This window comes from Quercus robur, chromosome 4, assembly GCF_932294415.1.
Source record: "Quercus robur chromosome 4, dhQueRobu3.1, whole genome shotgun sequence".
In the NCBI taxonomy this organism is placed as follows: Eukaryota; Viridiplantae; Streptophyta; class Magnoliopsida; order Fagales; family Fagaceae; genus Quercus; species Quercus robur.
Window position 1 is genome coordinate 60,614,465 of NC_065537.1, and position 23,500 is coordinate 60,637,964.

A 23,500-nucleotide genomic window follows, 5' to 3' on the forward strand; every position below is an offset into this window, starting at 1 on the left:
TGGCTATCTTTTTCACTTTTTATTTAAGTAGGAACCTTGGGTGGGGTATCAATATCCCAAACATGACTTTCTTTCAATTGGTTATAATTTTTTTTTTTTTTTTTTAATTTTTATGGAGAGTCTTTATATCTCAGTGATATTATCTAATTCTCTCATAGAAAAAAATATTGGTTTAAATTTCTCTTCTTCCACTTATGATAAGGTTAAAGATAAATAAATATTCTCTTTGTGAAGGCTACCACAAGATCATGGCCTACTCGTGAAGATTTAAGACACGAAACAATGATTTTAAATGAGATATTGTTGTATATTTAGATATTAACTAAATATTTACAAATATTATAAATTTTAAAAAGAAACATCCATTATTCTACCTAAAATTACTAATTATGTTTTTGTATTCAATTTGTTCTAAAATCTCATTTTTAATTGAAAATATGATTAATTCTCTTAATCTGATATAGTTGATTTCAGGTGGAATAAATACCAAAAAAGAAAAAAAAATCTAGAATATAAAATTATAATTGTGGGTACCTAAGGCATGCTTGGCAACGTCCTAAGCATGCTTGCAACATCCTCGGCCATCCTCAACATGCTTTGCAACGTCCTCGGCATGCTTAACAACGTCCTTGGCCGACCTTGGCATGCTTACAACTTAGGCGTCCCACATCGAAGGAAATCCCCCCCCCCCTACTTTCTGCCTTATAAGCTGTGAAGCAAAGGGAGTAGTGTACCACCAAGCATCTGATCAGAGGCTTGGTGGTATACTACTCCCTTTGCTTCACAGCTTATAAGGCAGAAAGTGGGGGGGGGGGGTTTTCCTTCGATGTGGGACGCCTAGGTTGTAAGCATGCCAAGGTCGGCCAAGGGCGTTGTTAAGCATGTCGAGGACGTTGCAAAGCATGCCGAGGATGGCCGAGGATGTTGAAAGCATGCTTAGGACGTTGCCAAGCATGCCTTAGGTACCCACAATAATATAAGTAGATAAGTTTCAAGAGTTCAAGTAATAGCCTAATGGTATAGATACCTTTTGTGATGCTTGATGTTTGTGGCTAGAACTCCACATCTCACTCTCAAAGTGTTATGAAGTCTGAATTGATTTGCCATTGCATCAAATTTGACTTAATAAGATTTGAGACCTAAGACGTAACTTTAATTGAGATATTTTTGTATAATTAGATGTTAAATTAACAAATAATATTTGTGGGGCCCAATAATTTGTGGTCCAGGCCCATTTGTTCGTTGGGGTCCAAAGGCCCAAGCTGAGGAAGGTGACGGCCCAGGCTCGGCAATACAAGTACGAAATAGCCTCGGGACACAGCTGAGGACGATTCAGTCTTCGACATGTCTGAGATCTCACAAGAAGAAAGGGCAAAAATGGTATAGAAACAACTTGGGAAAAAATCTAAAATATTTGTGCCAATAGAAAGGGGTATGCTGGAAAGTGTAACGACCAGGGAAAGCTGCCCTTATTGCCATTCAATACTATGCACCTGACAGAGCCATACTCTCCAGCTTTTACAACCACCCCCAACCACTCTGGGTATGGGCTGATGGGACAAGTATCAGTCTTGGAATGTCGATCCTACACGTGGACGAAGGATAAAAAAACACAGGCTAGTATAAAAGGAAACGTAAGCAATTCATAGCAGGGGCTGGGAAAAATGGCCAAAAACCAGAGCCTCCCAGCCCGCCTCTAGGAGAAAGACTCCTAGGGCGAAGACGACTTAACCATGTATGGATATCACGAAAAACCCACTGCCTGGTGACCAAGGCCTAGCCTTTCAAACCCACGCTCTACAAATGATATTGTTTTGGCCCTTTTTACGTGCGAACCCAACACTGTTACGGGTCGTTACAAATTGTGTCCTTACAATTGGCGCCATCTATGGGAAGGCTTGTGTGTTGGCATAGGCGGTTGGTCGAGAGAGTTCCCTTGTCATTTCTAACAGCTGGTTATAGAGTTCTAGTGTAAAGTTCTGCTAGGGGCTATGATTCTTGACTAGGGGCTACGCTTGGTAGCGTCAATCGCATGGATGGTTCTAGGGGCTTGGCCGAGGGGCTAATCCCCCTAAAGCCAAGGTCCCACGTCAAAAACTGAGTTTTGGACAGAACCAAGGTATTGTATGGTCCTCGGACTCAAGCCTATGGGGAAACCAACTACTTAGATGAGAAAACTAAGTTTTGGACAGAACCAAGGTATTGTATGGTCCTCGGACTCAAACCTATGGGGAAACCAACTACTTAGATGAGAAAACTGAGTTTTGGACAGAACCAAGGTATTGTATGGTCCTCGGACTCAAGCCTATGGGGAAACCAACTACTTAGATGAGAAAACTGATTTTTGACAGAACCAAGGTATTGTATGGTCCTCGGACTCAAGCCTATGGGGAAACCAACTGCTTAGATGAGAAAACTGATTTTTGACAGAACCAAGGTATTGTATGGTCCTCAGACTCAAACCTATGGGGAAACCAACTGCTTAGATGAGAAAACTGAGTTTTGGACAGAACCAAGGTATTGTATGGTCCTCGGACTCAAACCTATGGGGAAACCAACTACTTAGATGAGAAAATTGAGTTTTGGACAGAACCAAGGTATTGTATGGTCCTCGGACTCAAACCTATGGGGAAACCAACTACTTAGATGAGAAAACTGAGTTTTGGACAGAACCAAGGTATTGTATGGTCCTCGGATTCAAACCTATGGGGAAACCAACTACTTAGATGAAAAACTGAGTTTTGGAAGAAAGACTGAGTTTCGTAAGGTCGGCTACTTGATAAAAATTCTAAGTTACTTAATCCTCGGCTCAAATACCATAAAAGGTTAAAGCTATTAAAATTGTTAAGAAGATGGTGAAACGCCCTACTACTTAACAACCTGGAGGGGCTGTTCATTTTGTGGGCTGTATGTCTTCGGATGGTTACTTCCTACACCGTACCGAGCATTCGGTTGTCATCTCGGCTATTTTTGGGGTAAGTGTTGTTTTCGCAGGTCGGCATTGTTGTGCCAAACAATTCTATTAAAGTTGTGATAATATCTTTTCCTTAGCAAGAATTTTGACCCTAAGTGTCATTAGTTCAAGTCTGTATTATTATGCCGAACAGCACTCGTAAGTTCATAATAGCGCCTTTTTCTTTGATAAGGGATTTCGGCCCAAAGTATTGTGCTCTAAGGTCGGCGATATTGTGCCAGGCCGCCTCAATAAGCTCACCATAATGTTCCTTTCTTTTTCTTCTTAATAGGGGTTTCAACCCTAAGTATCACTAATTCGATTCAGTAGTATTAAGTCGGATAGTGTCTATAAACACGGAGTAAGATCTTTTTATTAACTAGGATTTCGATCTTAGACATCGGTCAAAGTGTAAAAAAAAAAAAAAAAAAAAAAAAATTCACAAGATAGTATGTCTGTTCACGGCGTAACCATTTCAGAAATAAAGAGATAGAATATGTGAAATAAAGCAAGAACAAATTTTATTAATATAAAAAGGTATTACAACGTACAAAGAAGGGCTTAAACAAGCCTATACAGAAAATGGATTACAAAAATAATAAAAGGAAAACAACAACGATATAACAAATAAACGGTCAAATGTCCTCTTAAACTCTTCTCCGAAGTCCTTCCAAACTCTGCCCCAATAGCACCCATATTGAGAGGAGGACCTTCTTCAGAAGAAGATGGAGGAGATGAAGAGAAAGAAGGAGGAGAAGAAGAGAAAGAAGGAGGAGAAGAAGAGGAAGAAGGAAAAGCGCCAGGATGGATCTGGCGGTGGAAAGAAGAAGAAAGAGAGGCAAAAGGAGGCACCAGTGGAGGAAGAGAGAAAGAAGCAGGGATGCTTTGTCCCTGCATCAGTCCTGACTCCTAACACGTTGGTGCCATGTTAGCTATGCCCGTAAGAGAGCGGCTGGTACTGATAATGGGTGACCCTAACTCAGTCGCGCCAAAAGCCTGACGCGACGAGCCCCTGCTTCGGATTTTGGCGGAAAGGAGGGTGAGAAGTATCTTGAGTCTCTGCCATCCCTGTCCCGACCGAGCCATCTTTAGCTTCATAAGAACATGGAATTTCTGAGAAAGGAAGGACTCCTTCATTACTTGCTCCTATTTTGAACGAATTACAAATTAAAGTATAACCAGAGGGTAAAAGTAGACTTTGGAGGAGTCTAAGGGTTTCAGATTTCAGGGGGATTAAAAGGGTTCATGTACAGGAGGAAATAACCTCTTGCTCTTTCTTTTTATATGAGGGGCGAAACGATAGGTATTTAATATGTTCAGATCTCCAAGAAGATCTGTAAACGAGAATATGCCCGCTCCACTTCCCCACACCATCAATAACCATTAAATTCGAATGGTCTCGTAAAGGGAAACTATTAAAGGCACGTTTTGGATAGCCAAACGGCATGAACACGTTGTGAATGAACTCAGAGGAATGTCTCGTAGACCGGTACATTTCCTGGGCAGATGAAGAGACGCCAACATTAATAAATGGCTGAATTAAACGAGCTATAATAAAGGCTTGGTATTGCCAAAACCCTCCTCTCCAACCAAGAGGTTGGACAGCAGGGTTTTGAGGGGCTATTGTGGGGCCCAATAATTCGTGGTCCAGGCCCATTTGTTCGTTAGGGTCCAAAGGCCCAAGCCGAGGAAGGTGAAGGCCCAGGCTCGGCAATTCAAGTACGAAATAGCCTCGGGACACAGTCGAGGACGATTCAGTCCTCGGCATGTCCGAGATCTCACAAGAAGAAAGGGCGAAAATGGTATAGAAACAACTTGGGAAAAAATCTAAAATATTTGTGCCAATAGAAAGGGGTATGCTGGAAAGTGTAACGACCAGGGAAAGCTACCCTTACTGCCATTCAATACTCTGCACCTGACAGAGCCATACTCTCCAGCTTTTACAACCACCCCCAACCACTCTGGGTATGGGCTGATGGGACAAGTATCAGTCTTGGAATGTCGATCCTACACGTGGACGAAGGATAAAAAAGCACAGGCTAGTATAAAAGGAAAAGTAAGCAATTCATAGCAGGGGCTGGGAAAAATGGCCAAAAATCAGAGCCTCCCAGCCCGCCTCCAGGAGAAAGACTCCTAGGGCGAAGACGACTTAACCATGTATGGATATCACGAAAAACCCATTGCCTGGTGACCAAGGCCTAGCCTTTCAAACCCACGCTTTACAAATGATATTATTTGGACTCTTTTTACGTGCGAACCCAACACTGTTACGGGTCGTTACAAATCGTGTCCTTACAATATTTATGAACCTTATATGTTATATTTTTTCTATTAAAAAAAAATTGTCCTCCCATTTTTATGCAAAAATTAGTAATTAAGCTTTTAGTATTCAGGTTTGCTAACTTCTCATTTTCAATTGATAATACGATTAATACTTAATCTTTTGTGGCATAATTATTTTAGGTATAATTATATTGATTTAAATTTTGAAGACTTATCATCATCAAAAGCAATTACATCATCAATTTTTTTTTTTATATAAATTAGTTCGCCATTTGGACTTTTTTTATTTGTAAAAGTTATTTTAAAACTTTGATTTCTTAAGATAAATCTAAACTATCAATAATAATAATAATAATAATAATAATAATAATAATAATAATAATAAAATCAAATAAATAAATAAACCTTTCTACAATATAAAATTATAATATAAGAAGATAAATTTTAGATCATAAAACAATAGAACCTAATTTGATAAATAAATACAACTTAAGAATAGAATCATTCGTAGTCTCAACCTCAACAAGCAAGAATGAATTCATTCAAATCAAATTAATAGTTTTTTTTTTCTCACATTGATAATATATAGTGTAATTTATTAAAATAAAATAAACTTATTTAGCTTAAATGTGACTCAAGAGGACTAAGAATAAGGTGTAAAGGCAAAAAAGAGTGGTTTGATGGTGATTGGGTATCAATAAATTCTTAGAGAGAGAGATGGTAACACATTGGGTGAGTTATTAGATAAAGAGGGGAAGAGACGTTTGATGGGAAGATGTAAGGACCTTCTTACTTTTGATAGATGATATATTAATGATTTTTAAGTGAAATTGAGAGAGAAAAAAAAGTATATGGATTTCTTCTATGTTTATTTATTTTAACTAGACATGGACACTTTCCCAAAAAGAAAAAAATGGGTATATGATATGTTTTTACTTTAGATTGCTATACAAGCATAGCATTGTGTTATAATACCAAAATTATGGGGACTTAGTTTGGGGGGGGGGGGGGGGGGGGGGGTTGATGCCATAGGCAGTTGCCTAAATTGCCAAGGAAAAGAGTCAATTCTAAATTATCCTTTTAAAATTATTCTCTTATTTTTGTAATTATAAAACAGTGCAAATAAACTATAAACAAATTTAAAAGATAAATGTATTGATAAAAAAATGTTAAAATATATTTTTGTCTTAATAATTGGTTCAAGTTTGATTTCCATCCATAAAAATTTGAAATGATTAAAAAGTGCTAATTTTAGTTCACTTCTGTTAAATTTACACTAGATTATCTCAAATATTTAAAGTAATACATCAATTAGGTGTGATTACAAGGCATGACAAGTTTGGATATAGATACCCCTATCTTTACCCTTGTTTGAAGTTGGAAAAACTTGTACGGACTAAGAGTGGGACAAGTTGGAATTGAGCAAGGTGTATAGATTTTTTCATCCTTAATAAGATGACTCCAACATTAGCAAGAGAGTATAAGAAATTGCAACAGAGAGTGTCGAGAGAGACAAATATATTTAAAGGTGGTAATAGAATAGGTATAAAAATTATATTATAAGTATAGTGTATAAATAAAGATTAAATTTTATATACAATTAATTTAAGACTATACGTATACAAACACATTTGGGGATGCAGAATGAAATACTATAAAATGAACAAAACTTGTCCTAATCTCGTCCTATTTTTAGGAAAGCAAAACCTGCATATAGCAAAATAGGGGCATGGTGGGTCTGAGTGGATTGTCATTTTTGTCATTGTTAACATTAATCATTTGCCTACAAAATGGGTAATTATTTATAATGATTTTCAGAAACAAAACTTTAACCTTAAAAATGCTGGGAATGAAAATCAATTTATTTCTGATTAAATTCAAAGTATATGTCACTGTGTCAGCTAAATTTTGACATCAAAAGTAATGTGATACAACTACAACGCCAAGAAATTATAACTACTCTACTAGCAATTAATATTTTCTCCTTGGATCATTATTATTATTATTATTATTTAATTATAAAGTCAGAATTTTGCAGTTGGCATTGCAATTAGAGAAGGAAATACATGAGCATTAATGATATGTTATATTACCCCACTAAACGTTAATTTTAAATTTAATAAGTCTTTATCTCAAAAAATAGAAAATACTTAATAAGTCTTTGAAGTTTCTTTAGTTTTAATTAACTTTAAAGTCTAGGAAAACAGAGAAAATTAAATGGTGTTTTGATGTGCATTAAAGTCAAAAAAAAAAATACTAGTACCATTTGCGTGTTCCCTTTACAGGTGTAACTCCAATTCAGTTTCCCCAAACACCTACTTGACCAAACAATGTAACCTACTACTATCATTTCTTTTCAACATAACAATAAATAAGAGTAATAATAAATTTCCTCTCTGAAACAACAAAAAAAAACATAAAAAGTAAAAACAATTTTTTTACCCTCCAAAACACAAGCGCGGGTCCCACTTTTTTTTTAATGACACTCGTTTGCTTCGTGATTTGATGCTGGCTTTTCTGGTAAAAAAAGCCCCCACCATGTCAAGTGGGTTCCACATGACCCTCGTGGGAAACATGGGTCCTACTTGAATGATGGCACATGAATCTCTCAATCTCCTTCCTTCTTATCATCATCATCATCATCATATTAAAATGATTAGATTGAAATTAAATTTCAATAATGTATTTTGGTATTAGGTCTGGTCTATGTGTGCCCTTAAGCTATTTATTTTTAGGAATATTTTTCAGAAATTGAAAAAATTGTCAATATTTTTTTAATTTTTGAGAAAATTTTTTCAAAAATGAAAATTAATGTGTACCCTTAAGACACACATTAGTAAAATCCTTTGATATTTGGGTAAATGTCAATCAAGTTCGAGATTTTTTGAAACTGACTTATTAGGTTTTTAAAAGTTGATTTAGATATGTTTGTTAGTAGTTTTTCTCAACTGTTTTAACAGTTTTGAAAATTCTTGAATATGATTGATACTAGCACTAGCATCAAGTATGTCAATAAAACGAGAAATATTATATTCATAATATTTTTATAATATTTTTACAACAAATTATACTTAGCAGGTTGTTACAAGTTTTTGACTTGAATCTACCACTAAAATTTACTTTCTTACCCACTAGTAATAATCCATAACAACCCATCACTTAAAATTTGTTATAAAAAATATCGTGTGTGCCCAATATTTCTCTCTAATAAAATTTGACCCATAGGTTATATAGTATCATGATTTGTAGCGAGTGAGCACACGCGCGTGTGGGAGTATATTTTGCAATTTGGGCAGTCTTTAGTCAACGGTCAACTAGCGAGAAAGCCGCTTTCTTTAACAGACGGTAATAAAAGCCCACCTTTAAAGACAAAGAGACTTTTTAACCTATGGTTACAAGAAAGCCATCGACAATAAAAGAAACTCTCAGTTACACACAAAAGAAAAAGATAAACATATAATTACTTGTCCCTTTCTCTGTCTCTAGTCTCTACATGTTGTGTTGTGTGTCTAATTTTAACCACGGTTAAATTTTTTATTTTATTTTATTTAACCAAAGACAGCAAGCTAAAGCTATGGAAAAGCCAATTATATCATCATTGAGCCAATAGCCTATCTGACACAAGTCATCATTAAATCTATAACCCCCCCCCCCCCCCCCCCCCCCCACACACACCCTATTTTTCTTTCTTTTCTCTCTGTATCTATATATAGTCCCATCCCATCCTTCTCTACTGTACTGCAATAACAAAAAGGCTGTGACACACCACCCACACCTGCCAAATTCAGTCATTTTCTTCTGTCTTTCTTTTCTTTTTTCCATTTTGCTTTCTCAAATCAAAAAATCAAATCCCATTTAGGAGAGAAAAGTGAGAACCTTGGTGGGTTTTTTTGTTGGAGATGGAGAGAGAGAAAATGGGTGAGAAAGGTTCTAGCTTGGAGTTGGGTTTGGGGTTGAGTTTGAGCTTAGGATGTGGAGGTAATAATTGTAGTAGTAATAATAATAATAATAACAACAACAACAACAACAATCATAATCAGCCTTCTACTAAGATGAATCTCATGCACAAGCCTCCTCCACAGTTGGTGCAAAATCATAATCAGAAAACTCCTTGGAATGAAATGTTTCAGTTCTCAGCTGGTAAGTTTTGGAAATTTTGATTTTTTTTTTTCCTATTTTTGTCTCTATTTTTGAAGTTAAGAATCCAAAAGATTTCAAGGTTGATTTTGGCCTTTATTACTCTATGATTATATGAATATTAACTTTCGCATTTTCCTTTTAGATGCAAATTGCATATCCAAAAAAAAAAAGTTACAATACAGATCCGTGATTTGAGCCATTCTTTCTATCTTTTTACGTACCCCTTTATCTAATATGTGCTTTTTATTTTTCCTTTGAAGCTTGTTAAAAACTTTTCACTTATAGGCTTATAGCTAAATTAAATTCCTGGGTTTTGTTTTTCTGTTTGTGTGCAAATTTACGTAAATTTTACAGACATGGTTTAAAGATTTTGACATGAAAAAACATGTTTTATAAACAGAGAGAAACCAGGATACAAGGTCGTTTTTGCGAGGAATCGATGTGAACAGGTTACCAGCATCATCAACAGTGGATTATAATTGTGAAGATGAGAATGGGGTTTCTTCACCGAATAGCACAATATCATCGAGCATAAGCGGGAAGAGGAGTGAGAGAGAGGCTAACAATGGAGATGAAAACGATGCAGAGAGAGCTTCTTGCTCTCGTGGCAGCGATGACGAAGATGGAGGTGGCGGTGACACTTCTAGGAAGAAGCTCAGGCTGTCAAAGGAACAGTCTATGCTGTTGGAAGAGACTTTCAAAGAGCACAATACTCTCAACCCGGTCAGTGGCATTTTCGTTATTTTTTTCCTGGGTAAAGGGTGAATTTTTAAAAGCCAAAATGCAAAACTTATTTCAGTACTCTAATTTCGTTTTCGTTAATTTCAGTTTTTGAAACTGCTTTTAAATTTATTCAATTTAGATATTTTCGTTAATTTTCGTTAAATGTTGCAGTTAGTTATATAGATTTTTAATTTTTTTCTTATTAAAAATTTGATTAATGATTGAAAAATGTTTTCATTTTTTTCAAAATAAATCTTAACAGAAGTTGATTAAATTTTTTATTTTTTTAATCTTTATGTGTTGGGGCAATTTGGTTATTTTGATTTGAAATAAGGGTGAGTTCTGAAAGTGGGGTTTTTATTTTTTATTATCAGAAGCAAAAGCTGGCTCTGGCAAAGCAGCTGAATCTCAGCCCAAGACAAGTGGAGGTGTGGTTTCAGAACAGGAGGGCAAGGTGAGATATTTCTCTAATGATTTAGGGGTATTATTGGTATTAAACCCTTGTGGTAGGGGTGGAATTGTCTGTTTAACTATGTTACCTAAAAAGGGGTGTTTGTAAATTGTAACATATATTTTTTTCTCTTTGCCTTCACAATTTTCATGTGTGAGCATTGAATGAGATGAGTCAAAAGTTTTGGTTGTTTTCATCAATGGTATTCTTTTTAACTGTTGGTAGTAGTAATGGTAATGAATACAACTCTAGCAACAACTCCCACAGAATTAATTTGAATATCTGAGAAGTTATCTGTTATCTCATGCATTATATGCATCTTTTTGTAGATCCCACAAAATTAATGATGTATTTGTCATTTTATTAAGATATTTCATGCATCTGATATATATATTTTTCCTTTCATAGTAGGCAAACTCACATTTGAGAAAGTATATTATGTATTGGATATATTCATCTCTCCTTTCATGGTGTGAGTTAGGTCCACACATCACAAACTATGCATGAAAGGAATATTGCATATTCGGACGCTTGAGATACTTAGGCTACTGTTGGTAGATTAAATTTATTTGGACAAAAGACAACTTTGTTTATTACATATGGTTGGGCATTTGGGGTCTATTTTTGACAAAATTAATATGTAGAATTTAATACTCGTATATGATGACTATTATTTGTTGAGATCTTAACATTCAAAACTCGTGTATGAAAATAAATACTTGAGTTCTTGTTTGTTGTGATGTCACATTCATTTCAAAGTTAGGTTTTATGATTTCAACATCCGTATGTAATGTCATCTATTTATGTATAACATGAATATCACATGTGCTATGAATGAAGGTGTGCAAACTAAATGCCTTATTGTTAAATTGATGGATGCAGGACCAAGTTGAAGCAAACCGAGGTGGATTGCGAGTACTTGAAGAGGTGTTGTGAGAATCTAACAGAGGAGAACCGGCGGTTGCAGAAGGAGGTGCAAGAGCTTAGAGCATTGAAACTATCTCCACAGCTTTACATGCACATGAACCCTCCAACCACCCTCACAATGTGCCCTTCATGTGAGCGTGTGAATGTCTCATCTTCCTCCTCATCCTCCATGGTTGCTCCAACGGGCCCTACCCGTCACCCGCAGGGCCCTAATGTCCAAAGGCCTATACCCATTAACCCATGGGCAACATTACCCATCCATCATCGACCGTTGGATGCCCCCACATCGCGATCGTAATTTGTTTACTCAAGTAAGGGCATTGTGGTCATTAGGAGGAAATGGGGTATAATGTGTACGGAAGTGAAGAGAATTGTTAAAGATTTAAGAGGACATGATAATTCATGTTAAGGGTTGTTAGGATATGATTTCATTAAGTCAAAGCCTTGAGCATATCTAATTTTATTTTGAGAGTTAAGTCTTGATAGAGGTTGTAAAGGGTGGATATTAGACAAGAAAAGAACTTTTTTTGTGCTCATATATGGCGACTAGGATGACTTGAATGATATAACAAAGAAAATCTAAATCTCCTTTTTTGATTATTATTATTATTAAGGACAAAGTAAAATTATGCATAAAAATAAGTTTATGAATTGAACAGTGAATAATATTGATATGTGCGTTAATAATATAAATAAAATGTAATTCAACGGTCAAATTTTCAAAATATGTAACTATATTAATAAGGGGTAATTACACTCCTATTCCTTGAGATTTAGGAGAATGACATTCCACCCCAAATCTGAAAGGAAAAAACACTCCCCTCTCTTGAGTTTTGAAGAAATTAACACTCCCTTTTTTTTGTTTACATTAGTAATGAAATGTTTTAAATTTTTATAAGAATCTCTTTACAAATAACAATAGTCAATAAAAAAAAAAAACTGATAAATTTAGAATAAAAATGCAAAATTTATCAAGCACTAAAATATTTGCAATGACAAATCTCTCCATAACCCATTGAAAAAAATAATTAAGCAAATCTCACACTTAATATTTTAAAATGCACTTTAATAATTAAAAATTCAAAACAATGAATTTTAATTATGAAATAAGATGATTTCAAAAATTTGCCCTTAAGTAGAGAGCATGTTGATTTACAACATTTTAAATATTAATTTAATAAAAGTTGGTTAGTCAGATGTTAATTGGGAGAAAGTTTTTTTTTTTCCCTTCAAATTTAGGATGAAGTCTCATTTCCTTAAACTTCAAGGGAGGAGAGCGTAATCACCTTAATTTTTTTTAATGAAAGTTGTAACATTAGGCTACAACCTTGATGGTGAGTTTCAGTTAGCTTAACTAATAAAGTCTTTAATAGTTGAATAAGATATCTGAGATTCAATCCCTGCCTACACCAAAAACTAATTGGTGTCTTGGTTTAATGATAAATAGTTATTTAAAAATGGACGTCATAAGTTAAAACTTTCTAATTAAAAAAAAAAAAAATGCCTACAACCTTGGTGCTAGCGAAACTTTGTCCTATTATTAATGTTATCTTGGTATGATTAGAAACATGGAATTGTGTGGTAAAGGGGAAAGAAGAACAATATTAAGTTTGAAATTAAAAAAGAAATATTTCAAAAAAAAGAAAAGAAAAAGAAATTAAGAAAGAAATAGTGATGTCAAACAAGGTGATTTTGTTGACCTTAAATTGATGGATGGCATTTTGTGGCAAATTGGCAAATGGTTGTCAATTCCGGTGGATTAGATTCCGGGTTTCCTTTGTCAACATTATAATATGAGAATTGGCTCCTTTATCCATGAATTACAGACCAACGAATTCTGATATCCACTATCAGTGGCTACTTTTTAGTTCATCGTACATCATACCAAGAGTGTCAAATTATTATCTGTCTAAATCCAATTTATTTATCGTGGGGAAAAATTATAGGTATCCTAGTATAACAGATAATACTATATATGATATATCTATTTTTAAAATAGACATTTCCATCTTGACCATAAATATATTATCAAGAGTAATGATATAATGGGTTATCTGTTTTATTTATTTATTTATTTATTTATTTTGATACAACCTGTTTTTATTGAAAATAAGTGGCTCACGATTTTGTCTCAAAAAAAAAAAAAAAAAAGTGGCTCACGATTCTTCATCGTTACTTATGGCCTATGGGAAATTGGGAATGACAATTACAAAATATATTACGCATCAAAATTTATATTAAAAAACAGAGGTTCTATCTATGTAAGAGAATTAAATTAAGGATAAAGTTGAAATCAATTGCGTACAAGTTATTTTAACTTTTACATTTGATTAAAAAAATCATTTTTTTGGGTGATAAATGGCTTTATATAATGACTAATATTGAAAAATATATATTTATGGAGCAAGTCTTTCCTTCTCAAAAAAATCTTCTAATTAAGGGGGTGTTGATACCCATTTTTGCAACACATTTTTTACAAGCCCAACCTTCTTGTGGATCCAATTCATGTATTATATTATATTTTATTCTTTTAAAGAAGACCCAAGCCCATGCAACATATTGGAGAAATTGAGGGAGTGTGATTTGAAGGATATGAGTTAGTTCCTTTTAGACCTTTTGCATAAACCCAATCCAAGCATGCTACCAAATGGGTGAGGGACATTGATAGCACCTTAAGCTCATGGAGGAGGTTTTGTACCCGAAATTTCCATCCAAGAAAGGGCTCCATGCTCTAGTTGACAATGTCCCTAATTTTTTACTCAGCTCCATTTTTCACACAAAAGCATAGTTGACTGTAAAAACTAATTAGCCTAGTCTATTATAGCCACCAAATGCAGCTGCCAAGAGTTTGGGAAACACTAGCTCTTGAGTGAGGGTCATTTTATTTTCCAAATCATGCTAAAAGTATGTCAAACTCTTGAACAACAGCAATCCAAGCTAAGACATCAAATTATTAGTGTTATGGGGGATAAAAGTCTCTTCTACTACCTAACAATTAGTCATTAATAACACCCCAAACTCAATATAAAACTCTCAATTCAACTAAAAAAATAGGTCAATCACGTTTTACCCATATAACTAAAACTTTAGAATAAAATCTCATTCAGCCATCTAACATTCTCACAATTTTGAAGCTTGGAAGTGGAAATATGGGTACAAAGGAACCTTTCTTTTCTTTCTTACGACCTCTCTCAATATCCTCTTTTCGCTGATTGTGGGTCGAAATTTCAAACTTGTGTTTTTATGCATTTATCTACATTTTTGTTTTTGGCATTTTGATTTATCTCTTATTAAAACACCATTAGCTTTTATTCACTAAATATTGGAATTTTGCATTTGATACTCTTCACAAATAATTACTTCTAAAGAACCGAAGGGGAGATTTGGATCATTCTAGCATTTTTGGCTCTTGTTGCACATCGTCCTTCACAGGGGGCATGCATACTAATTTAGAAACATTTAAAATGTAATTTGGGTGGTGTCAGGGAATTTTAATGTGGTCCAAAACTGAAACCTTCATGTGGTCCACAGTTACTATTTTTTTTTTTTTTTTAACTTCTCCAGCTGCGACCTGCATATGCATATCCCAATGGCTGCAATGCAAATTACATTTTCATGGTTCATAGAAAAATATTTCAGAACATTCAAAATGGCAAATTTTAAGGAAAGCCTGGAAACAATAAACCTTGAGATACAAAATTTTTCTGGACTATTGTGATTGGTAAATAATAAAAGTAGTGTTAAGTGGTGAACCCAATTAAAATTAATGTTGTTTCAATCACAAAAAGCCTATAACCCCTGTTGATTCTACCATTATAGAAGAAGTCTTAAAGAGGTAATTTGGGGTAACATGACCATGAGATCCAAAAGCCATCTATTATATATATAAAAAAAAAATTATTTTTAAACACATATGTGTGTATGTATATATGTATTTTAAAAAAAAAAAAATCATGAATTTTCAGAGGGCCATGCCCCCTCTCCCCCTGGACATTAAACTTATAAAGTATCTGTTATCTAGTCTTATCACTAACATTTTCTTCATTTGGACTTATCACTAACATTTTCTTCATGCATCTGGAATAACAATTTAATTGTATCAATAGTTATCATAACACAAACTCTAGAAAAAATTTGCCATTATAACTTTTAAAGCTACATTGAACTTTTTCACATTTTTTTCATATATATATATATATATATATATAAAAGAAATTCTATAGTTACAATGGAGGATAAAAAATTTGAATTATGGATGTCTTTATTAGAAACATCACAAACACCATGAAAACTTCTGCACACAATTTTTTATTATAAGTAAATAAACTTCTGAACACAATTTTGATCACTGACTACATGCACTTAGGTTCTATGACATGGAGTTCAAAAAAATGCGTTCCCTCAAGTTAAAAGCCAAAAAAGCTTAAAAGTTAGAAGTAAATTTGTAAGTCAAGTCTTTATCATTCTCTCTCATATCAATATTATGCAGTTTTGGGAAACTGAAGCAACCATGAAAAGCTAGAAACTGAAGCAGCCAAGAAATAAGAGAAACAAAAAGACAGGAGGAATCAAAAAAAGTAAGAACACAACAAAATAAATCAAATGATAAACTTTAGTCACAGAATCTTTGAAACGGGTACATATTTTACGCCAGAGATAGAATTGATTCTGCATGATTTTCCATAAACTCTAACAATTAAAGTCCAAAGATTTATACTTTGACAGCATAACTACCAGTGTAACATAGCATCGTAAGCTGCAGTTTGGCATACATGTGTGAGAGGATAAGAACAAATGAGAACAGACAAATTCTTCACAACATTAACTTTATTGATGTAAGGTGTGGGAAAATTAAACTGTATTCACAGTGTCAGCAAGGCAACGTAGTATGCATCCCAAACCAGCTCTCTCTGTCAGTTTTTCATGGATCCGAAGGCATTGGTCACATGTGGGACGATCTCCAGTAGACAACCCTCTATACAAGTACCTGAAAGTGATACCAAAAATCTCAAATTGTTAAAATTGCCAAACATGTTATATACCAGGTTACAATGGATGACCATTCTTGGTGGTGGTTTTTTTGGGGGGGGGGGGGGGGGGAGGGGGAGAGAAATAATGACAAGGATAAAATAGCTATTGAAACTAGTACTAACAAAACTAACTTGACATATTCTTTTCAATTTATGGCAAAAATTAGCCACATATAGTAAAAGAAAAGTGTATGGGTGAATCTATAGATAAAAGAACTTAAAATAGTCTTCAAATTGAGTTAGACTGAAATAAAGATTCCATTTCTTCAAGGAATTGTGCAATATTCTTTTTCTCCCCATTTGATATTTTATCTACAATCAATGAATCTATTATACTATTATTCATCATAAATCTTCTAAAAATATCAGTAAGGGACAAAAAGCTCATGCATGACCAATGTTGCACATATGGCCTGGGGAAGGATGAATTTTTAAATATCCAATTATATTACAAATGCTAAATATATCCAACTAATACAAGAACTGCTACAAACAATGCTAACTTTTGCAGCCTTCACTATCTTCTAATGAGCCAATACTTAATCAGCCAAACGTGCAATTGTTTTTGTCACAGCAAATACCGATCCCAACATAAGCATGGTGTGAAATGCAAATGATAGAATTAATACTAGAACATGAAGTGCGTCACATGTCACATCAACTATGATATGAAGGAAAAATTCTTCACATGATGATAATGTATCTGAATGCACGTGTTACTTTGTCTATTGATTGATACTTATGATTAGTAGCCCTGGTACCAACAAGGATGCTCAAATTCAATTCTTGTCTATCTTGATTGCTGAAGATCCAAATGTAGCATCAGGAAAATCTCAAGGCCAAGGTCTTGCAAGGGTGAAATTGGCTATTACATATTTACACTGAAACTCATCACCTTCCATTCTGCAGATGACATTGTGAATCTCATTTCTACGTTTTCCAACATTACTTATTCAAGGAACTTCAACATAATTGAATGCATCCATTTCCTCTTAGGCGAGGTAATGGTGATTGTTCAGGTCTCCATTTCCTGTTGCATAACAATCACAACAATGTCTAGGTCTTATGCATAGATGGAATCAGTGTTGGTAAAAGTGCCGGGTACACTTAAGTGCAAAGGCCTCCTGGAGCCTAGGTGCCAAGTGCAAAGCAAAAGTGTGCACCTGATTGAAGTAAACTGCACATTTTTTAATTTTTTTTAATTTTTAGAATTGATAAATTTGAAAATAATTATTAATAGGCAATAAAACAATCAAGTGATCAAAAAATCATATAAGTTGAAATAAAAGAGTACATATAATTCATATAAGTCCCTTGTTTTGCAATTTTTCAAGTCATTTTTATTTTTTGGATCGGCTAGATATGAGTACTTCTGTCAATATCCTTTCTTGAACATCCAGCAGCCATAATGCACATTGACTAGTTACTAATATTAGTTAATAATTTAATAAGTTTAAGTCTATAAGAATTAGTCAATGTAAGATCAATGATGGATTGTGGAGTGATTGCGGTCCCAAATGGGTCTTATAGAAGCGTATAGCAGCACACCATAACATTGAATTTCATAAATACCAAATCAATGGTTTATATCAATAGTGTTAAGACCCTATGACTACAATTCAGTTTAGCTTAGATTTTTGAAAAATATAAAAAAGCGCACATCTTTGAATGCGCCTCACTTTAGAGGCGAAAAGTGCAGGAGCTTTGGTGCTTCGCGCTTAAAGCGCAGTTTTACCAATACTGTATGGAATGCCATGCAGCAGCCTAATTTTACTTCTAAACTTACAAAGAATTCCCTCAAACTAGGGGAAAATCTTAGGATGCTCGAGTCAAACACATGTTCCCCCAGCTGATACCAATCCTCACTAACAATCGTGCCAATCCACCATTTATGTTAAGTTATATCAAGTTCATTCAATTGGCTCTTGAGGCCAATTCTTTAGTGTTTAAGTTCAAATTATGGTAGGTTTCATATCTAGGCAGACTGTGGAGTTCCCAATTCAAGGGCAATCATGGATCCAAAATTACAATCTGAAATTCATACAATCAAGTAAATCAAAAAAATAAGTAGAAGATTTGAGCCGCAACATCTTATCAATACGAAAAAATCGAAAAGAATGTAAGACAAGTTCACATGCTATCATCAAGAAATGAAGTAAAATCAGTATTTGAGTGAGCACTCACTTCATGAGGATATCATAGTACTCAGCATCCAAAGAAGAAAGCAATCCTTCCACATCCTTTATTGCCATTAGAGCTCTATGCACTACTATCCAATTCGCCGACTGCAAAACCCCCCGAAAATCACATCAATCTCTCTTCATTTTCACTACACACACCCAAAAAATCACACTTTTTTTTTTAATGTTCAAATTAAAATTTGAGGCTTATATATTTCCAATTCAACACTGAACCTCAGCTCAACAGAAGTTGTGAAACTTTTTTCACACATTGAATTGACCCTAACAACACTGTTTAAGTTACTGTTGAGTTTTCTTTCCACAATTTTCTCAGGAACCAAACGCGGTATAAGAAAAAATAAAGAAAATTATTTCTAGAGAGAGAGAGTGAAAACCTTGCAACGTTCGTCTCGGGTCTTGGGAGGCGAGCCTTCGAGAGCAGTTTTCAAAGCTTCGACTGGTTTAGACCTGCCATGGATCAGAAATCAAAGTTTCTTACTTTTTTGGGATTTCGCAATTCAGAGTGTAAAATCAAAGAAACAAAAAGAGGGTTTTACAAAATGATTACTGTTTGAGTAGGCTTTCGATCTTTCGAGATTTGTGCTCGATTCTCGTGATTATCGCCTCCGCATTGTCTGCTTCCACAAATCCCTCCGTTGATGCCATTCTCTATCTCTCTCTATTGGATTTTCTCACCTCCGGGAAATATTTTCCCGAGAAAGTGATTCATTTTCATATTGGTTTTCAAAACGGTGTCACTTTGCTGATTAGGAAAATAAGTTCACCTTTTGTAGGATGGGCTTGAATAAAGCCTAAAGGGTTCTGGGCCTTCTGGCCCATATTTCCCTCCTTTTATAAAATGTTATGTAAGTACAATTTCTTATAGATCAAATCAGGCAACAAGTTTCTCCCAAAAAAAAAAAAAAAAAAAAAAAAATCAGGCAACAAAAAACACACACAATTTGTCGCTGATAATTTGTTTGAGTGGTCATAGTTATACACCGTGTATACAGAACGGGATATATTGCTGACAATTTTATATTATAATTTATGATTGAAATCGTGTTTTCAAAACATGATTTTACAGATTGTGTGTATTTTTAATTGTGTACAACAATAATTAGCATATCTATTTACCTTACTAATAATAATTTTTTTTAATAAAAGAGTAAAACCAAAAACTCAGAATGTGCACTGATTTTGGTGATTAGCTCATTGCATATATGGTTGATTCACAAAGTGAAGGGAACCAAAAAAATTCATTGCTTTATGGCTTTGAGCTATGCTGAAGAGAGCCTAAATGAAGCAGAAATCTAAGAACAATAGGCTAAACATTGTGTGATAAGAGCAGCTTTCTTTCCTAGGTTTGTCAAATTTAGAATAAAAAATAACCAGATCAGTTGCCTGTTTGATGACTAAATGTTGAGGATCACAATCAGCTGAAGAAAATGACAATTGGATTCTATCAGAGGTTGTTGGGTACCTTGACTCATATTGATGTGACAGTTTCAATAACTTGGATAAGCTTATGGAATCAGATATTCTCTTGAGGTTCCCCTAAAAAAAACATGCTTTGCCTCAATGTGAGGTGGCAAATAGGAGATAAAGAGTTTTCTATGAAAGGGGATAAGGCTCTTGGATCGGATGATGTTCAACTTATTTTTTTAGGGAATCTTGGATTATAGTGCAAGATGATGCCTTAAGGACCATAGGTTACTTTTTCACTTTAGGTAAACTATTGAGCAAAGTGGGATCTACAATCATCACTCTTATCCCAAAAAGTGCAAAATCCCTCTAAAATGGGTGATTTTAGATTTAGATCCATTTCATATTATAAGTGTATCATCAAAATCCTAGCCAATAGTTCAAAGTTGTGTCTCGTTGATGTGATTTGTCCTACTCAAACAACTTTTATTCTAGGGAGAAACATAGCTGAGAATATATTATTGACTTAAAAAATGGTAAGGGATTATCACGAGTAGGATGACTAGGTGTACTATTAACATTGATTAAATGAAAGCATATGACTCAATTGATTGGAGATTCATAATCAAATGTTTGGCAACATGTAGTAATCCTAATAAGTTCTTAAATTCGGTGGAGGTATGCATAACTTCACCTAAGAATTTGTTGCATTTAATATTAGTCTTGTAGGCTATTTTAGTGGATGCAAAGGCTTGAATTGAGGCAGATTGTCATCCTACCTCTTTGTCTTTGCAACAGAGGCATTCTCTAGACTTAAAATTGCGACAGCTAACAAGGAGCATGGCTTTAAGTTCCACTCGAAGCTTGAGAAGCTTAAATTGAATCATTTATGCTATGCTAATGATCTTATGGTGTTTACAAATGCTGACTTAGCCTCCATCAAGAGTGTCAAGAGTGTACTAGAGGAATTTAAGGCCCTATCAACTCTACAAGCTAATTGCTACAAGAGTTAAAAGTCTTTTTTGTTAGGGTTTTAGGCTTTTAGCAAAAATAAAAGCTCTAACTCTACAAGCTAACTGCAGCAAGAGTACTCTTTTTTGGGTTTTAAGCTTTTAGCAGATATAGAAGCTCAAGTCTTTTGTGTATTAGAGGTTATACAAGGGCAACTACTTGATATATAGGCTTCCCACTGATATCATAAGCTTTCAAGCAATGACTGCAAACCATTAACATACAAGATCTCCACCAAAAGGTTTGCCACAAATTGTCATTTGCTGGAAGACTGCAATTGAACTCATCTATTATGGCATATAGGTCTTTTGGTCTAATGTGTTCATACTTGGGACAAAGTATGCTCTCCAGAGTCATAAGAGGGCTTGGGCCTGGAGAGACCTCAAGACTGGAACAAAACTGCTGTTATTAAAAAAATTTGGAACCCTTTTACCTAGGCTGGTTCATAATGGGTTGCTTTAGGTTCATATGTACTTTTTAAGGTGTAAGAACATGTCTGGTAGGAGGATTTCTGTTTATAAAAACAATTTTCAAATAGTTGAATTTGAAACTGGTTTTTAGATAATAATTTTTACACTATATGTGTTTGGCTCTCTCCTTTAAGAATAATTTTCAAAATAATGAAAAAAAATGATGTTTGAGAGACCATTTTTACTATTGATTTTTTATTTTATTTTATTTAAATTTCACATAAAGTAAAGATAGATTTTTTTTTTTTTTTTTTTAATAATAAGATTCAAATTTGAAGAGTGAGAATTTTTTTGTGGGGTCTATTGTTTTCAATTTATTTATTACTATGCCATTAAAAACATTTTCGGTATTTTGTTCTATTTTGAATAGGGAAAATAGAAAACAATTTTCTAAAACACAATAGATTCAAATGTGGGATCCACCATCTTTTAGTTTTCAAAACAGAAAATTGCATTTAAATCCTTTTACAAACAATCCTTAAAAGTAATTTTTGGTGTGTAACTACTACTCAATGTTGTTCATCTTCACATCTGTATTAGAGCAAGGGTTGATCAAGCTTCCCAAACCTAAGAGACCAGATGAGGCGGGATGAGTAGGAGATCCAAATACTACACATTCAATCATGTTATTTTCATCCAATAGAAGATTGTTGAGTTCTTAAAAATTAGGTCCAAAAGTGATTAAATGATGGTATTGTTAAAATAGACCCTAATAAGCAAACTGTGATCACCTCAAATCCAATATTCGTAATAGTTGGGAATTGGAGAAAATTCTTTATTATGGGAATTTTTCGAGCACATGGATCAACACAAAAAACTTGACTTGAAAATTGGCATCCTAAAGGTGTTTTATTGCCCAAGTTTGATATTGTTGAAGTTGCTAGTTGAAAACTGCCATCTTAAAGTTGGTTTATTGCCTAAGTTTGGTATCGTTGAAGTTTCTAGTTTCTTTACGAATAGGGATGTTCACAAGTCAGCCTGGGTCGAGTTTGTGCCCAACTTAGACTCAACCTAACAACTTTGGGTTCTGAAGAGGCAAACCTACAACTAACCACCGTTTCATGTCAAAATCGACCGCTAGATATTTAAAACTCCACCGATTTGGTTGGTAAATTGATTTTTGGTGGAACTCAATGGATCTGGCAAGATATCTATTAAATCTGGCAGAGATCTCTGCTAGATCTAGTGAATATCTTGCTAGATCTAAAAAAATGGGGACAAACCTTGCTCACGATGATATTGGTGAGGGGAGGAAGAGGCGAATGGTGAAGTGTACGGTCAGTTTAAGTTTTTCAAGTCTCATCTAGCAAAACTCATCACTCGACTCGCCTCCCTCAAGTGTTGAAGATGTTGACCTACTGCTAACCACCTCCTTGCTCGGATCAAGTTGGTTCTGATTTGGGTGACTTTGGGTTAAACTGATTTGTCGGGTGCCAAGTCCGATTAGATAGCCTTATTTACTGCCCAAGTTTGAGTTCTTACACAATCTATAGTGCATTCAATTTTAGTTTTCTCCAATATTTTAATAAATCTTTTTGGTAAAAAATTGTAATCTTTAGTGTTCTAAGTAATTTTTTGACAAAATAAAAAACAATAAGAGTGGTGCATTGTTTTAATCATACTATATATGTGTTTATAAATTTGAAAATTGATGCATGAGATAGTGATTGATATATATAGGCATGTTTTACACCTATTCAGGAATGCAAATATTGTTTTGATTAAATAAAAATGTAAATATCCTTTAGTTATTATTATTATTTTTTTTTTGCATCATTGATTGTGTGTCATTAATTTTTTTTTTTTTTTTTTTATATCTTTTTTTGGACTTTGTTTCAATGTTGGAAAAGCAACTAAATTCAAGCAAGATTATTATATTTCAAATCAATTGTTTCTCATATAAATCT

General features: G+C 34.3%; 2 protein-coding genes across 2 annotated transcripts; one reads left to right on the forward strand and one right to left on the reverse strand.

The window, feature by feature from the left end:
* The first annotated feature begins 8,901 nt into the window (after positions 1-8,901).
* Positions 8,902-12,083, forward strand: LOC126723198 (homeobox-leucine zipper protein HAT3). The gene is made up of 4 exons (XM_050426509.1): positions 8,902-9,376; positions 9,777-10,099; positions 10,474-10,553; positions 11,433-12,083. Exons 1-4 carry the CDS (start codon positions 9,136-9,138, stop codon positions 11,773-11,775), a joined length of 987 nt encoding a protein of 328 aa, XP_050282466.1. The 5' UTR covers positions 8,902-9,135; the 3' UTR covers positions 11,776-12,083.
* Positions 12,084-16,071: 3,988 nt separating this feature from the next.
* On the reverse strand, positions 16,072-19,454 carry LOC126723199 (actin-related protein 2/3 complex subunit 5A). Its single transcript, XM_050426510.1, has 4 exons — positions 19,256-19,454; positions 19,083-19,155; positions 18,692-18,792; positions 16,072-16,464 (listed from the first exon to the last, which is right to left on the reverse strand). Exons 1-4 carry the CDS (start codon positions 19,351-19,353, stop codon positions 16,329-16,331), a joined length of 408 nt encoding a protein of 135 aa, XP_050282467.1. The 5' UTR covers positions 19,354-19,454; the 3' UTR covers positions 16,072-16,328.
* Between the last annotated feature and the right edge of the window lie 4,046 nt (positions 19,455-23,500).

Bases quoted from the DNA above. Each gene is read 5' to 3' on its own strand.
- LOC126723199 (XM_050426510.1), bottom strand. From the start codon at position 19,353: ATGGCATCAACGGAGGGATTTGTGGAAGCAGACAATGCGGAGGCGATA. The intron at 19,156-19,255 runs GTAATCATTTTG...GATCCATGGCAG, and splicing joins ATCGAAAGCCTACTCAAACA to GTCTAAACCAGTCGAAGCTT. The intron at 18,793-19,082 runs GTTTTCACTCTC...GGGGTTTTGCAG, and splicing joins CCCGAGACGAACGTTGCAAG to TCGGCGAATTGGATAGTAGT.
- LOC126723198 (XM_050426509.1), top strand. From the start codon at position 9,136: ATGGAGAGAGAGAAAATGGGTGAGAAAGGTTCTAGCTTGGAGTTGGGT. The intron at 10,100-10,473 runs GTCAGTGGCATT...TTTTATTATCAG, and splicing joins AGCACAATACTCTCAACCCG to AAGCAAAAGCTGGCTCTGGC. The intron at 10,554-11,432 runs GTGAGATATTTC...TGATGGATGCAG, and splicing joins TTTCAGAACAGGAGGGCAAG to GACCAAGTTGAAGCAAACCG.